This window comes from Anomaloglossus baeobatrachus, chromosome 5 (assembly GCF_048569485.1).
Source record: "Anomaloglossus baeobatrachus isolate aAnoBae1 chromosome 5, aAnoBae1.hap1, whole genome shotgun sequence".
NCBI classification, from domain to species: domain Eukaryota; kingdom Metazoa; phylum Chordata; class Amphibia; order Anura; family Aromobatidae; genus Anomaloglossus; species Anomaloglossus baeobatrachus.
This window is the reverse complement of record NC_134357.1, coordinates 188,679,275-188,696,203: the sequence shown is the minus strand read 5'-3', so window position 1 is coordinate 188,696,203 and position 16,929 is coordinate 188,679,275. Positions and strand designations below refer to the sequence as shown.

Here is a 16,929-nt window from a genome sequence, read left to right as displayed (position 1 = left end):
TGTAGTTTCTACAATGGGGTCACTTGGCTTTTTTGTTGTTAATCGGGCATCTCCGGAGTACTGCAAATGGTGTCCACAATCTATTGAACCAAAATGTACATGCCAAAAGCCACATAGCGTCCTTCCCTTCTGATCTTTGCAGTATGCCCAAACCGTAGTGTACAACCACATATGGAAGAAAAAAAAAAACAATAGGGTGAGTACGGCAAGGAGGAACAAATAAGGTAATTAGTGTGCTCACCTTATGGGGTTGTGGTATGGTGGGCACAACTTGACTGAAGACCAAATATGATGTTCATCATTACAGTATTGACAATAGGTGATGGACACAGTTCATCTTATCTCTGCTCAGCGCCCTATGTACACATCACAGAGCGAGCATGCCCACAACACTCTCCTACAGAAGACAATAGGGTGTATTATTTTTTAAAGGGAATGTATCGCTTTTTTTATTTTTGTATTAAAAATAGTGATTATCAAATCAAGTATTTTTAATACAAAATGAAAATCGCAGCTTATTTAGTTTTTATGTAATTGTAATTTTACTGAAGGCACTGGGGGCTGCCATGCTGGATTTGCTGTGTGTGTAACGACAGTTACTCACTGCTTTATGGCAGCCCCTGTGCATAGAGAACAGTGGTCGTGATCCGACCCCTTCAGTAACGTTACAGTGGGCATCTGCTGTGACTTGGACACGCCCCCTGGGCTGTCCAGATCACAGCAGAGGGAGGAGTCAGCGCCAGCATTGTGGAGCTCACAGCCATGCTGTTTGCTCCACTTTACCCGTCACCCGCCGGGATGTGAGTACGGGCCGCCTCCACTCCCCCGTTACCGTCTCCGATGACCAGGGCCGTATTTACCATTAGGCACCCATGGTCCCGTGCCTGGGGCAGCAGGATGCAGGGGGGCGGCACCTTCTAGCAGTAAAAAAAAAAAAAATATATATATTTTTTTACACATTCATTAAATCCGCTGTATTTTCAGAGGGGGGAGAGGCGCATATCCGCGTCAATTAAGACGCGAATGCAGACAAACTGCGGTGGCCGGGCACAGAGAGCTGATTGACCCCGGAACTGCCGGCACCTGCACTTCCGGGGTCACAGGCGCGCCAATCAGCTCCTTCCTCTGTGCTGCGTCCAATGCTGTGTGGATTTCACATGCAGAGCTCACAGCAGGATGCCGCAGAGGACGCCGCGATGGAAGCCTGTGTCAGAAGAGGATACTCACGTGAGCCAGGAAGATGACGGCGGGCCCTGGAGCAGGTAAGTGCTCGCAGAGCTGAAGATTCATAAGGAGCATAGGGGTGTCTCTAATGCAGACTGGAGATCTGCGTATGGGGTGGGAGGAGAGAGGCTGATACTGGGGGAGACTTGGGGGAAGAGAAGCTGATACTGGGGGAGGCTGGGAGGAGAGAGCCTGATGCTGGGAGAGGCTGGGAGGGGGGAGGCTGATGTTGCGGAAGGCTGGGAGGGGGGAGGCTGACGCTGGGGGAGGCTGGGAGGAGGGAGGCTGATGCTGAGGGAAGCTGATGCTGGGGGAGGCTGGGAGGAGAGGCTGATGCTGGGGGAGGCTGATACTGGGAGAGGCTGGGAGGGGGGAGGCTGGAGACTGATGCTGGGGGGGCTGATGCTGGGGGAAGCTGGGGGAGAGAGGCTGATGCTGAGGGGAGCTGGGGGAGAGAGGCTGAAGCTGGGGGAAGCTGGGGGGAGAGAGGCTGAAGCTGGGGGAGGCTGGGGGGAGAGAGGCTGATGCTGGGGGATGCTGGGGAGAGAGAGGCTGATGCTGGGAGACGCTGGGGGAGAGAGGTTGATGCTGGGGGAGCTGGGGGGAGAGAGGCTGATGCTGGGGGAAGCTGGGGGAGAGAGGCTGATGCTGGGGGAAGCTGGGGGAGAGAGGCTGATGCTGGGGGAAGCTGGGGGAGAGAGGCTGATGCTGGGGGAAGCTGGGGGAGAGAGGCTGAAGCTGGGGGAGGTTGGGGGGAGAGAGGCTGAAGCTGGGGGAGGCTGGGGGGAGAGAGGCTGATGCTGGGGGGGCTGGGGGGAGAGAGGCTAATGCTGGGGGAGAGGCTGCTGGTGAAGGCGGGGGAGAGCGGCTGCTGCTGGGGGAATGGGAGAGAGGGGCCAATCCTAGAGACAGAGGACAAGGGTTGAGGGATAGTGCAATGACAAAATCGATGGGGGGGAGTGTAAGGACTCAGAATGAGAGGGGGGCAGCATTGGGAGCTCATTATGGAGAAGGGGCAGCATGTGTGGGCTCAGTATGGAGTGGAGCAATGTAGGGGAGTCAATATCAAGAGTGGGGCAGTGTGTGTGTGTGTGTGTGTGTGGGGGGGGGGGGAGGGGTGTCTCAGCATAAGCGTTAGTGTGGTGGTCTTAGTATGATGAATGGGGCAGCATGGAGGTGTCATTATGGAAAAGAGGAAGGCAGCATTAGGAGCTCATGGAGAGGGGCAGCATGCATGGGACATTGTGAGAAGGGAACAGCATGCATGGGAAACTGTGAGGAGGGAGCAGCATGCACGGGACATTGTGAGGAGGGGCAGCATGCATGGGACATTGTGAGGGGGGACAGCATGCATGGGACATTGTGAGGAGGGAGCAGCATGCATTGGACACTGTGAGGAGGGGGCAGCATGCATGGGACATTGTGAGGAGGGGGCAGCATGCATGGGACATTGTGAGGAGGGAGCAGCATGCATGGGACACTGAGGAGGGGGAAGCATGCATGGGACATTGTGAGGAGGGGGAAGCATGCATGGGACATTGTGAGGAGGGGGCAGCATGCATGGGACATTTTGAGGAGGGGGCAGCATGCATGGGACACTGTGAGGAGGGGGCAGCATGCATGGGACATTGGGAGGAGGGGGCAGCATGCATGGGACATTGGGAGGGGGGGGCAGCATGCATGGGACATTGTGAGGAGGGGGCAGCATGCATGGGACATTTTGAGGAGGGGCAGCATGCATGGGACATTGTGAGGATGGGGAAGCATGTATGGGACATTGTGAGGAGGGGGCAGGACGCATGGGACATTGTGAGGAGGGGGCAGCACGCATGGGACATTGTGAGGAGGGGGCAGCATGCATGGGAAACAGTGAGGAGGGAGCAGCATGCATGGAAAACTGTGGAGGGAGCAGCATGCATGGGACATTGGGAGGAGGGGCAGCATGCATGGGACATTGTGAGGGGGGACAGCATGTATGGGAACATTGTGAGGAGGGAGCAGCATGCATGGGACAGTGAGGAGGGGGCAGCATGCATGGGACATTGTGAGGAGGGGGCAGAATGCATGTGTCGCGGGCGGGGAGGAGGGTGTCAGCACACCGCGCTCACCCCCTCTGCTCGGGTCCGGCAGCTGCTCAGTGGTGGCTCGAGCTGTGGGCCGGATCCCAGGGTTTCTCGAGCGACACCCCTCGCCCGTGAGTGAAAGGGGATAGTGGTTGGGTGTGGGGAATTGTTATAGTTCGTGACGCCACCCACGGTTGTGGTGATTTCACCACCGCTGCTCAATTCGAGGGTCCCGGGGATGGTGATGCGGAGCAGCCAGGTGTTGTGTTGCCCCTCCGTGGGTAGGGGTTGGTGATCCCGGGGCCCGGTGGTGGAGAAGGAGGTGCGAGGTTTGGTGGGCACAGGGATGCGGGGGCAGCGCTGTGCCTTGCGGCACTGTGGTACTCACTCAGCCTGAGACTTGGACACAGTTTGTACGGTAAACCAAACGGCTGGTAGGACGGTCCCACAGACGGCTGCACCTGCACTCCCGGTAGTTGACGGTGATGTCCCTCTTCCTTGCACCTATGTTTGACTGATGGTAGCGGTGGATTCCCTCCGGTTACCCGCTCCCCGACTACAATCTGGGCCGGAGGAGCTCTACACTTTGCCCGCAGGCGCTGGCCCTGAGAAACTGGTGCCTTGGCGGTGGCGGTGTCTCTCTGCTTCAGGTTGGGCTGTTGCCGTCAATCGGGACTTGGTTGTTGGGGGATCTACGTCCCCTTCACTGACGGATTCGGCAAATTTGGCGACTCCTAGCCTTGCCGGGGTCCGAGAGGCCCCTGCCCTGGTGCTGACTGTCCTTCGGAACACTGCTCCAGACCACCGGGCACACAGCCAACGGGGTCCTTCCAGGAACTTCCAAACGGTCCCACTCCAGACAGTCACCGCCGTCGCTGACCTTGCTGTTCTGGCCCTACACAAAGCTGGACCCTTCAGGCTTTCCTTCCTTCTTGTCACCTCACTTGCTTTCCTCCTTTTCCACTTTTCTACTTTCACTGCTTGTTTACTCCTTTCTAGCCCTCAGCTAGACTTCACTCTTGCCCTGCCCGGGGCTAATCTGCCTGGTCCTTCCCGCCTCCAGAGCTGTGATCTCCTTGGTGGGCGGAGCCAACCGCCTGGCCCACCCCCTGGTGTGAATCATCAGCCTCTGGAGGAAGGCAACAAGGATTTGTAGTTTAGCTGTGATGTGCCTACCTGGAGTGTGGGGTGTGGTGGTGTTGTGACCTGTGTCCCCTGGCTTGCCCAGGGCGACACATTCCCCCTTAGCAAAATGCAGACCGTCCGCGGGCTGCCGTCCTACACCGGTTTTATTTTTCTGAAAAAGGGGTAACAAGGTTAAGCAAACATAAATAACATTTTTAATAACTTCTTCCCAAGACGGGAGGCACATTTACTTTTAACGTTGCAACGGTTTACGGTTACGGTTTCCGCTCTCTCCCACCCAAGTAACCTTGCCCTGATGCTGCCCCTAAAACCCAGGCAGCACCCCTTGACCCACAGTCCAGCACACGGTACCCGAGCGGGATCTGTCCTGCCCTCCAGAGGGTAGCCACCGGTTCCTTTGGTGGCTGGGCCCCAGCCTGCTCTGCTGAGGGCCCTCCCTCCAACCTGCCTCTCAGGAGGCGGCATTGCAGAAAACGGTAACGGTAACCAACATATTTACAAGCCACTAACGTCTGTGGTTGCCCTGCAAGTTCACGGGCTTGTCCATGGATAGTTCCCATGCATTTTTAAACGGTCCCCACGGGGACAACGATGCCGGCTCCAGCCGGTTGCAAATCCCAACAGACAATCAGGTAAACTTCGGTTAATTTTCATTTTCCTTATCATTCTTTCCAAAACTTTTAAACAACAAACAACACAACTTCTGGTGGTCCCAACGGGGACGGTGCAACGGGCATCCGCTGCCCTACTCCGGTCCTTCTGCTGCTTCATCCGAGGGAGGGGGTGCAGGGCTCACCTTGCTCTCTTTGCTGCCCCTGAGCTTTACATCCAGGGCAAACCACCCCCTCTCTCCGCAGTGCCGGGTATACCGCACCATGTCTCCCGGTATGAGATTACGGCCAGGATGCTCCTCGGGCAGATGGGCATTCACGTCCCGCCGGGCCACAAACACTTCAGCCTCCAGGCCCGGTTCGTATATGAATCCGTAGCCTCGGCGGACATCAAACCGCCTCACCTGCCCCTCGTACAACGGGCCCTGGACACGGAAGGTCGCTTGCCGCAGATTTTCCTTTTCCCGAATGGCTCGGGCCACCAGCTCGGCTTTCCTTCTCTCCCTCTCCGCGATCTCCAGGCCCAGCTTTGTCGGCTTCCTTTCCCAGTATGGCGCTGTTGCCAGCGCCGGCGCACAGGTCGGGCCCCGCGGGACATCCAGAACGTTACCCACTGTCAGAAAGGTGGGCGGCATATCCCGCGGTGTCATGGCCTTGGGCGCTGCCCTGCAGCAACAACCCGGCGCCACCTCAGCCGAGGTGTGGGGAATGGGCACAGGGGCTTTCCGCAGCTGGGCCTTCGGCTCGGAGCGGGTCATCGGCTCCGGCTCGGGGACTGTCTGTGGCACACTCTTCGGGGCCTTCCATGGCAATGCCTCCGGTTTGCTTCGGGCTCCGGCTACAGGTCGGTCCGCTGGGGCGGACGGGCTGGGTATCGCTACCGGTTGCGGTGGCAGCGGGCCTAGTGGCGGGGTCACGGCCTCCGAGACGGGTGGCAAGGGAGGCAACGGGGGGAGAGGGCTTGGACCGGGTCCCTCAGCCGCAGCGACCGGTCCCTCCGGGACATAGGGGCGTGGGTCACTCACCCTCCCTTCCTCCGCTTCCTCCTCGCGTCTCCGCACGGTGGCTATAACGTCCGCCATGTCGGTCTCCCACTCCTCCAAGAGGAGCTGCATCTTGACCTGCAGCCTGAGATGGAGCTGCGCGGTCCGGATTTCCACCCACGCTGCGGTTCCCGGCGCGGGGGCCACGGTGCTTCGGGACGGCATCCACATGGTGACTTTCTCTCTTTCTTCCAGGAACGGTATGCTTGCAGGGTCCTGGCGTCCCTGCTTTTATAGCCGCGACTACATGCAGCCAGCCGCCATCGCCTCCCCCTTAGCTCTTTCCGGCCCCTCCTCTCTCGGGGCGGGGTTTTGGCCTTCGCGCCTCTACTGCTCGAGAAGACGCTCGAGCGGGAACTCTTCGCGCCAAAGATGGCGGCTTCTGAAATTTTTCTGCCGGATACCTCCGGCGGTAACAAGGCGCACCTCTACCAGACGGCAGAGCGGTAAGATCCTGTTCGTGACGCCAAGTTGTCGCGGGCGGGGAGTAGGGTGTCAGCACACCGCGCTCACCCCCTCTGCTCGGGTCCGGCAGCTGCTCAGTGGTGGCTCGAGCTGTGGGCCGGATCCCAGGGTTTCTCGAGCGACACCCCTCGCCCGTGAGTGAAAGGGGATAGTGGTTGGGTGTGGGGAATTGTTATAGTTCGTGACGCCACCCACGGTTGTGGTGATTTCACCACCGCTGCTCAATTCGAGGGTCCCGGGGATGGTGATGCGGAGCAGCCAGGTGTTGTGTTGCCCCTCCGTGGGTAGGGGTTGGTGATCCCGGGGCCCGGTGGTGGAGAAGGAGGTGCGAGGTTTGGTGGGCACAGGGACGCGGGGGCAGCGCTGTGCCTTGCGGCACTGTGGTACTCACTCAGCCTGAGACTTGGACACAGTTTGTACGGTAAACCAAACGGCTGGTAGGACGGTCCCACAGACGGCTGCACCTGCACTCCCGGTAGTTGACGGTGATGTCCCTCTTCCTTGCACCTATGTTTGACTGATGGTAGCGGTGGATTCCCTCCGGTTACCCGCTCCCCGACTACAATCTGGGCCGGAGGAGCTCTATACTTTGCCCGCAGGCGCTGGCCCTGAGAAACTGGTGCCTTGGCGGTGGCGGTGTCTCTCTGCTTCAGGTTGGGCTGTTGCCGTCAATCGGGACTTGGTTGTTGGGGGATCTACGTCCCCTTCACTGACGGATTCGGCAAATTTGGTGACTCCTAGCCTTGCCGGGGTCCGAGAGGCCCCTGCCCTGGTGCTGACTGTCCTTCGGAACACTGCTCCAGACCACCGGGCACACAGCCAACGGGGTCCTTCCAGGAACTTCCAAACGGTCCCACTCCAGACAGTCACCGCCGTCGCTGACCTTGCTGTTCTGGCCCTACACAAAGCTGGACCCTTCAGGCTTTCCTTCCTTCTTGTCACCTCACTTGCTTTCCTCCTTTTCCACTTTTCTACTTTCACTGCTTGTTTACTCCTTTCTAGCCCTCAGCTAGACTTCACTCTTGCCCTGCCCGGGGCTAATCTGCCTGGTCCTTCCCGCCTCCAGAGCTGTGATCTCCTTGGTGGGCGGAGCCAACCGCCTGGCCCACCCCCTGGTGTGAATCATCAGCCTCTGGAGGAAGGCAACAAGGATTTGTAGTTTAGCTGTGATGTGCCTACCTGGAGTGTGGGGTGTGGTGGTGTTGTGACCTGTGTCCCCTGGCTTGCCCAGGGCGACACACATGGGACATTGTGAGGAGGGGGCAGCATGCATGGGACATTGTGAGGAGGGAGCAGCATGCATGGGACACTGTGAGGAGGGGGCAGCATGCATGGGACATTGGGAGGAGGGGGCAGAATGCATGGGACATTGTGAGGGGGCAGCATGCATGGGACATTGTGAGGAGGGGGCAGCATGCATGGGACATTGGGAGGAGGGGGCAGAATGCATGGGACATTGTGAGGGGGCAGCATGCATGGGACATTGTGAGGAGGGGGCAGCATACATGGGACACTGTGAGGAAGGGGCAGCATGTATGGGACATTGGGAGGAGGGGGCAGCATGCATGGGACATTGTGAGGAGGGGGCAGCATGCATGGGACATTGTGAGAAGGGGGCAGCATGCATGGGACATTGTGAGGAAGGGACAGCATGCATGGGACATTGTGAGGAGGGGGCAGCATGCATGGGACATTGTGAGGATGGGGAAGCATGCATGGGACATTGTGAGGAGTGGGCGGCATGATGTGAGGTCAATGTGCAGATCATATTTCATAATTGAGGAAGGTGTGGTGGGTATAATTTATAAGGGAGGGCAGTGTGTAGTTTATTAGGGGCAGTGTGACAGTCACAGTATATAAGTGGGGACGGTGTGGTGGGAATATTTTATACTCATGCTATGTTTTGATGTGCCCGTGGTGATCCCCATTGGGGGGGGGGGAGGTTAGTGCCCTTCGTTTCTCATTGATACTTTTTCAAGTGTTTTACAGAGTAGATCTGCCTTAAACAGATGTCGTGTGCAAAAACTCAGTGTTACGTTGTCACTAAGGGGCACGACCACTTAAAGTGCCTAGGGCAGCACAAAGGCAAAATACAGCCCTGCCAATGACACCCCCTCCCTCAGCTCTACCCAGTCCCCGCTACCGCCGCCCCTCCCCCCCGCCGTTATTGTCTCCGATAACACCCCCTTCCTCCGCTCTCCCCAGCCCCCGCTACTGCCGGCGAAAGTTACCGTCTCTAATGACAACCCCTCCCTCTGCTCTACCCGCCGCTGCTGTGTGTGTGTGCCACTGCATGTGAGTACCGCCGCTGCTATTGTCTCCAAAAACACCCTCCGTTCAACCCCCCCCCTTCCGCGCCACCTCTCAGCCGGTGTGTGTACCGGTGATACTGTCTGCAGGGTTGTGTATCTAATCCTCCTGTGTGAAACTGCTGAGCTGTGTATCTAATCTTATCCTGTGTGATACTATCTGCTGAGCTGTGTATCTAATCCTTTCCTGTGTGATACTGTCTGCACGGCTGTGTATCTAATCCTATCCTGTGTGATACTGTCTGCTGAGCTGTGTATCTAATCCTCTCCTGTGTGATAGTCTGCACAGCTGTGTATCTAATCCTATCCTGTGTGATACTGTCTGCACGGCTGTGTATCTAATCCTATCCTGTGTGACACTGTCTGCACAGCTGTGTATCTAATCCTCTCCTGTGTGATACTGTCTGCTGAACCGTGTATCTAATCTTCTTCTGTGTGATACTGTCTGCTGAGCTGTGTATCTAATCCTCTCCTGTGTGATACTGTCTGCTGAGCCATGTATCTAATCCTATCCTGTGTGATACTGTCTGCTAAGCCATGTATTTAATCCTTTCCTGTGTGATACTGTCTGCACGGCTGTGTATCTAATCCTATCCTGTGTGATACTGTCTGCTGAGCCATGTATCTAATCCTATCGTGATACTGCCTGCTGAGCTGTGTATCTAATCCTATCGTGTGATACTGTCTGCTTAGCTGTGTATCTAATCCTCTCCTGTGTGATACTGTCTGCACAGCTGTGTATCTAATCCTATCCTGTGTGATACTGTCTGCACAGCTGTGTATCTAATCCTATCCTGTGTGATACTGTCTGCTGAACCGTGTATCTAATCTTCTTCTGTGTGATACTGTCTGCTGAGCTGTGTATCTAATCCTCTCCTGTGTGATACTGTCTGCTGAGCCATGTATCTAATCCTATCCTGTGTGATACTGTCTGCTAAGCCATGTATCTAATCCTTTCCTGTGTGATACTGTCTGCACGGCTGTGTATCTAATCCTATCCTGGGTGATACTGTCTGCACGGCTGTGTATCTAATCCTATCCTGTGTGATACTGTCTGCTGAGCCGTGTATCTAATCCTATCGTGATACTGCCTGCTGAGCTGTGTATCTAATCCTATCGTGTGATACTGTCTGCTTAGCTGTGTATCTAATCCTCTCCTGTGTGATACTGTCTGCACAGCTGTGTATCTAATCCTATCCTGTGTGATACTGTCTGCTGAGCTGTGTATCTAATACTCTCCTGGGTGATACTCCTGCTGTCCTTGGTGACACTTTAGACATTTCTGGTCACCAACAAAATGGCTATGCACTATGTCCCTACATGTCATTCTCTGTTATCTGTTGTAAACACTCAGATTAGGAGGGGGGAGGCTTGCCATCACACACACAGGAGAGCAGACTCCGCCCATTTTACTGCAGCTGTAATGTGATCTTTTTCTACAGTGTGATTTCTGCAGGATTTCAGAAGCTGCTCCCCCTAGTGTTTAACAGTGGAAAATATCAAAGTTTTTAATTTTTTTTTTATATTTTGCTCAATTAAAAAAAAAATAAAAAAAATATTTAAACAAAACATTAAAACATTATTACTTTACATTTTTCAGTTATTGATATTTTTTTTTTCTGATACATTCCCTTTAAGAATTTTGATGTCCATGTGATTGCTGGAAAATAAATCTCTGCAAATACTAAATGTAGCTTCTGTAACACAGATCTTTGTTTTTCATTTATTCAGGTAACGTGCTTGGTGGAAACTAGAGAAAGGTCCCACTCTCTACAATTAAGGACAGCCCTTGCCGAGAGGTATTCAAATCTGAAGTGGATAGAGCAATGACAAAATCATCGTTGAAAAATTACCATTTTTTATAGCGCCGTTACTGTTCAAAGCAACAAATTTGGAAACTGATGGTAAAGACATAGATTGTGACTTAGGTGCATGGGCCACAGTCCAATTAGGTTGTATATAGACAAGCTACCATGGCCGTTAAAATGACCATTGATAGGTTATATGCAAGGCAGTTTATACAGGTCAACCAAATTTCCATATACACAGAACGATTAGTATGATCATTCTGTGTCACAGAACATCAAGTTCTCTGCAGCATATATGTTTTCACAGAGTGATAAGCTACCGAGAACAATAATTTTTCAGCTCGTCAAAAATCATTTAACTCAACAAATGAGTGTTTTGTTTGTTCGCTGGGTGATTGTCAGCGTTTTATACTGGCCCATAATTAGGAATCGAGCGTTGATGGAAATGCTGGTTTGCGATTATAGGCCAGCATAAATGGGTCTTTAGTCTGAAACTTGTTTACATGTTTTAAGATGTGAATTATGCAATTCAACATTTACACTGATGAGCAAAATGGTAACAATGTTTTGAACTTTTGACTTTCAGGCTCCATATTTCACTATCCTCTACAGTTTTGAGCACGAGACTACCTTCATTTTATAGACAATCATCTTGGCTATCTCATATACAAATTTGACTTGCAACTAACAGCATATGATTAGTTAAGCAGACTCTTGTCATGTCACTGCATTGTGACTGTTTTACTCCTAAAAAAAAAATCTAAAAATTGTATTCTTTTGTTAATTCACCTTTCGCTTTCAACACTGCCTGAATCCTTCTGTTCATGCTCTCGATCAGATACAAGCATGTCTTGACTGGATTCTGATCCCAAGTCTCTTCTACATGTTCCCAATGTTGGCGCATACTGGTTAACTCACTTGGATATGTTCATAGCTTTTTCTTCAACTCTACCCACAGGTTTTTGATTGGGTTGAGTTCTGAGGACTGTGAGGGCAAGTCCAGCACCTCTACTTCATTGTCTTGAACTTTTTCTTCACCAATCTCAACTTATGCCTCAGGTCGTTGTTCAGCTGGAATACATCATATCACTAGGTTTCCTCCACCGAACTTGACAATTCCTTCAATTTTTCAATCCGTTAGCCTCTTTTTCCTTGTTTCTTCCAGACCCATTTGCACCTATCAGAGCATAATCTATTGACTTTTATCTCATTGCTCCACATCTCCCATTTCCAGTCTTCTACTTTTCACTTTTTTGCAAACTCGTGCAGACAATTCTTATGACGATATTGAAGTCGAGGCTTCACCTTTTTTTGTGCCACCATTCCAGACCTGTGTAACAATGAACACATGGTGCTTGTCTGTGATCTTACCATTACAAAGCATACAAGCCACCTCCACTGCTGTGTTTGTAGTGCCTGAACTGATAGACAGACCTTGTGATAAAACATCTTGTTGACTCTGATATTTTTCATGGATGTCCACCTTTTGAATGGACAGCCTTCAATTTGTATTCTTCCAGCTGTAATGGCAGTCATATGATGTCGTTTGGCAATTTTCTTGGCCAAATAAACTAATCGATGAGCGGTTTCTCTTTTCTTGGGAAATCTTCTTCATGGCTGCTCCACGATTTGAACCAGTGACCTTTTGTTTGGAAATCATCCTAATATCGCACTGAGCTATTAGGAAATGTGAGAACAGGTTGTAAAATGAAATCTACAGGAAGAAAAAGATTTTTCCACCACCAGGAGCAAAACAGTAACAATGCAGTGACATGACAAGAATCTGCATAACTAATCATATGTAAATTGTTGCAAGTCAAATTTATGTATGAGATAGCCAAGATGGTTGTCTATAAAATAAAATTAGTCTTACGCACAAATATAAAGTGGATGGTGAGATATGGAGCCTGAAAATCAAACGTTCAATACAATGTCTCTGTTTTCCAGCATCAATCTCTCCCCATGAGTACAGTATGTGTAGTGTAATGACACATAACTTAGAGGCAATTTGAGAATTTATCATTACTTAACTACAAGAACCTATGCACAACATAGAAAGCCAATTGGCCCTTGTTGTCTAGTCTCATTTTCATGTAACAACGATTTGAAAAGTGTTCGGGGAACATTTGTTCTCTCTCCTTTCATACACTTTACATCACTGTCAGCAGCACACCCTCTGTTTGCATGATGGAGTATATTGCTAACCATATTTTAAACCCCACATTAATGACATGTATGTAGAGAGCCTGTGATGAGAAAATCCTTGCCTTTATTGTAGAAATACATATGCTGTTTTGAAGCAATCCATAGATAAACTTGTATGCTAATGAGACACACATGCATTAGGCAGGCCCTTCACATACATATCTCCTGCTTCTTTGCTTATTCTCCTCTATCACTGATTGGCAGCTTTCTGTCTATGCACAGTATACACAGAAAGCTGCCAATCAGTGATGTGGGTAGTTATACAAGGCTCAAAATTCAGAAAACTGCTAGATCTGCAGCAGAGAAACAGTGATTTTATCAAAGCTACAAAAACCAGCGACACCGCTGGAATCTTGTTCCCTACCACTACATCATGCAGCTCTCATATAGGAAAGCAAAAACCAGATGACACATTCTCCTTAAAGGGTTTTTAAAAAAATGTATAGGCAATCTCAGCTAAACTCACTGTGTATCCAGCACTGCATTTCCATTGCTTCCCTGAGCTATGGTGACAGGCTTCAGCAGTTATGTCAAATGATTGCTGCAGCCACTAAGCCCAATGATTAGCTGTAATGGTCAAGTGCACATTAGCCATGAGATCAGTAAAGTCTGTTAACAAAAATAGGGAAGGAACAGTGTTGGAGAAGCAGTGCTGGCGTTGTGGTAAGTGTAGCTGAGGTTGTTTGGTTTTCACATCTGCAGGTCTCTCTATAAGACCCCCTCAATACATCTACATCAAGCCTAGCCAGTGATTCATCAGCTGCACAAAGCTTGCTGGTAGTTTCCTCCATTGTGCTATTCTAGAGGCCAGGCTGTTAATCATTGTCTATCATTTTTCATTTATACAGCAATTTAAATAAAACCAGAAACCCCCATTAAGTATGGAAGTACACAAGACATTGTCTAAGGAATAATTAGATGATGGACATATAAGCCATAAAGGCTGAGCTTAACTTTTGAGAATGTTAAATGAAGCCAAATGTGAGTGAAAAAAAAATTCACTGCATAGTTTTTATGTGGGTAAGTTCAGCACCCGGGGCGGAACAAGAACAGAATAAAGACCACATGTGACAAGCAATATACAGCACTGACGATACACCCTACAAGACGCTGCCGGTACAGGAATACATAGACATGTCATTTATACATCAGACCTCATACCTCATGTCACATGAAGACCACGATACACAAAGCTATGACAGGCCTCTTGTATAATGACTACTGCCCATAGCAATCTGAGTGGCAACTCCTCCACTATTTGTGCCCCAATGCAACTGCTCAAGTGAACCATTTGTTTTTTTAGAATGTGACCGATTTCTGAGTAATAAACGTAGATAGTAAGTTCAGCTGTGAAAGGAATATGTCACCTGTGTGCAAAAGGCAATAAACTCATATTTTAGAACACTGCTGGGCTTATTGATAATTGCAGACTTGCTGTATGGTCACCATATGTATTCTCCACCTGTAAGGGTTACATTGCCAGAAGAACACTGTACAGTTGTGGTAAGATGGTAAGGCTTCCTCCACAATTTTTTCTCTGAATATTTGTAAAACAAGCAAACAAAAAAAAACAAAAAAAACCACAAAACACATTTTGAATAAACTAAAATATATTTTGTGGCATTTAACATTTTTTTTTTTTCTGGTGGTTTCAAAGTTTTATTGAAAAATCCATAGTGAAAAGCAATGGAAAAAAATGCCAGGACATAAACCTTGCTATACTTTGATAAAAAAACCCATGGACCCTAAAAATACTACAAGAAATAAAAATAAAAAAACAAACACTTGTGTAATATGCTGTGTATATAAATATAAAGGGAACTTTGGCTCCACAACTAATGCTAACGCATTATCACACTGTAGCCCCAACCTCAAAAGGGAATTTGGCAGCAGAACTTCAACCCAAAAACTATACTGTATGTGCATGTAGCACTTTCAAAGACAAGTCCAGCAGTACTTTTACATGGCCAGTTTGTTCCTCCATTGCTGAAAAATCAGTGTTTGAATAGATTTGCAAATGAGACTGAACAGCTATGGTGGATCTGAAGTCTGTCACTCCAGTTCTGTTCCCCTCCCAACGCCACCTCCTCCTGCTTGACTGACAGCCTCTGCTGTGTGACATAATGCAAAGAAGCCATCAATGAAGCAGAAGTTAACAGGAGACTGCACTGGTTGGGAAATAGATCTGAAGCCTAAAGGCCGCTTTACACGTTACAATTGATCGTGCGATCGCATTTGCGATTGCACCCGCCCCCATCATTTGTGCGATATGGGAAATTACTTGCCCGTGTTGCACAATGTTGTAACCCCCCGTCACACGTACATACCTTCCAAACGACCTCGCTGTCGTACCGATGTGTACCCGATGTGTACTCCGGCTACGTGTGCAGAGAGCAGGGAGCCAGCACTGACAGCTGAGAGCAGCGGACGCTGGTAACGAAGGTAAATATCGGGTAACCAAAGGGAAGGGCTTCTTGGTTACCCGATATTTACATTGGTTACCTGCGTCTGCAGAAGCCGGCTCCTGCTCACTGCACATTTAGTTGTTGCTCTGTCGCTGTCACACACAGCGATGTGTGCTTCCCAGCGGGAGAGCAACAACTAAAACATGGCCCAGGACATTCAGCAACAACAAACGACCTCACAGCAGGGGCCAGGTTGTTGCTGGATGTCACACTAAGCAACATCGCTAGCAAGTTATGCCTCAGCAGCGATGTTGCTAGTGATGTTGCTTAGTGTAACGGTACCTTAAGAGCTCAGGTTGCTAATTGCTACATGCAGCTGTCTCCTTCCTTTTCAAGGCACAGCTTTCTTCAAGTATGCGCCGATGATAGCTTCAGCATAAGCTCCAGCAATCCTGATCTTGGAGGTTATCCTGTTTATGGTGATCTGTTGCGATTTTGAGTGGTGTAAACGTACTCTGTTGTGTGTTACTTTCTTCCCTTTTTCGTTGTGCCCCTGTACACATATTGTCTCTCATGTGTGTTTTGAGTGCAGTGTGTATGAGTTTCCGTTTTCACTTGTCTGTCGTTTTGTGGGATTTTGTTATAGTGTTTTCCGGCCCGCCCCAAAGGTAGGGGGGAGGGGGAGTAAGATCAGAGTTCGGACAGGAGTCAGGGTCACATTGGGGGCTCGGACCTGGCTACCATCAAACCTACCTTCGAGATAAGGGACACCGCAGGGTCTCAAGTCTGAGGGCCAGCCTAGGGGCCCCTGTCCTGTCATTACATACCCAGTGACACATAGCTTAATTTGCAAATGAATTAAAATATTGATTTCTCAGAAATAGAGGGACAGACCAATTAAAAGGTATTGCTGGACTTGTCTTTGAAAAAGCTACATGAGCATATAAATAGTTTTAAAGGTGAGAAATACTGCTAACAGATTCCCTTTAAAGAGGCACACTCACCATACATCTAGTTTTAAACCCAGTCCAGAGATACCTGAATTCTTCAGGTTACTACTGCAGCCTCATAGGATGCTCGTCTTCAGTTGATCACAACTATGGTCCAGGACCTGTCCAACGAGCCAGCAGAAGACGATTGTTATCTCCTATACAACTCATAACCCCCAAGGTTTCAGGTCAAGTACAGCTGATGTACATAAAACTATGTGCTCCACCCTAAATCAAGCATTTCTTCCAGTTCTTGGCAACACAGCACACTTCGGTCATGTGTAGATATGGCAAACTCATCATTCAAGATAATTAATTCAAGGGGTTGTCTAGTGTTTATACTACAAAAAAACCCCATAAAAAATCCCTTTACAATAATAAACTAATACTTACATAACCCGAACTCTGCCCAGGTACTGCAACAGCCTCTGCACTACCTGTTCAGTTTGCAATGCTGAGCAATCTTTTTTTTTTCTTCTCTTTAAATGTTCAGTGGCTAGACGACCCCTTCAAGTATGCAGTTTTTTGAGATCCATTTGGGCAGCCTGTCCCATGACATTTTAAGTATGTACAACTTGACAATTTGGTATCAATGACATTAAGGTCAGGCCAATGAACAGACCGAAAGTAATCAATGAAAGTTCTTCCTTTATGCCTAGAG

At 50.0% G+C, this 16,929-nt stretch overlaps 1 protein-coding gene across 4 annotated transcripts in view; it reads left to right on the top strand.

The window, feature by feature from the left end:
• Positions 1-12,440, top strand: part of LOC142311040 (L-threonine ammonia-lyase-like) — a 290,375-nt gene extending 277,935 nt beyond the window's left edge. For all 4 annotated transcript variants that reach the window (XM_075349048.1, XM_075349046.1, XM_075349047.1 and 1 more), the window contains one exon: positions 10,593-12,440. In XM_075349048.1, the coding sequence (XP_075205163.1) occupies positions 10,593-10,691 (99 nt within the window). In that variant the 3' untranslated portion in view covers positions 10,692-12,440. The remainder of the gene's footprint in view (positions 1-10,592) is intronic.
• Positions 12,441-16,929: the final 4,489 nt, after the last annotated feature.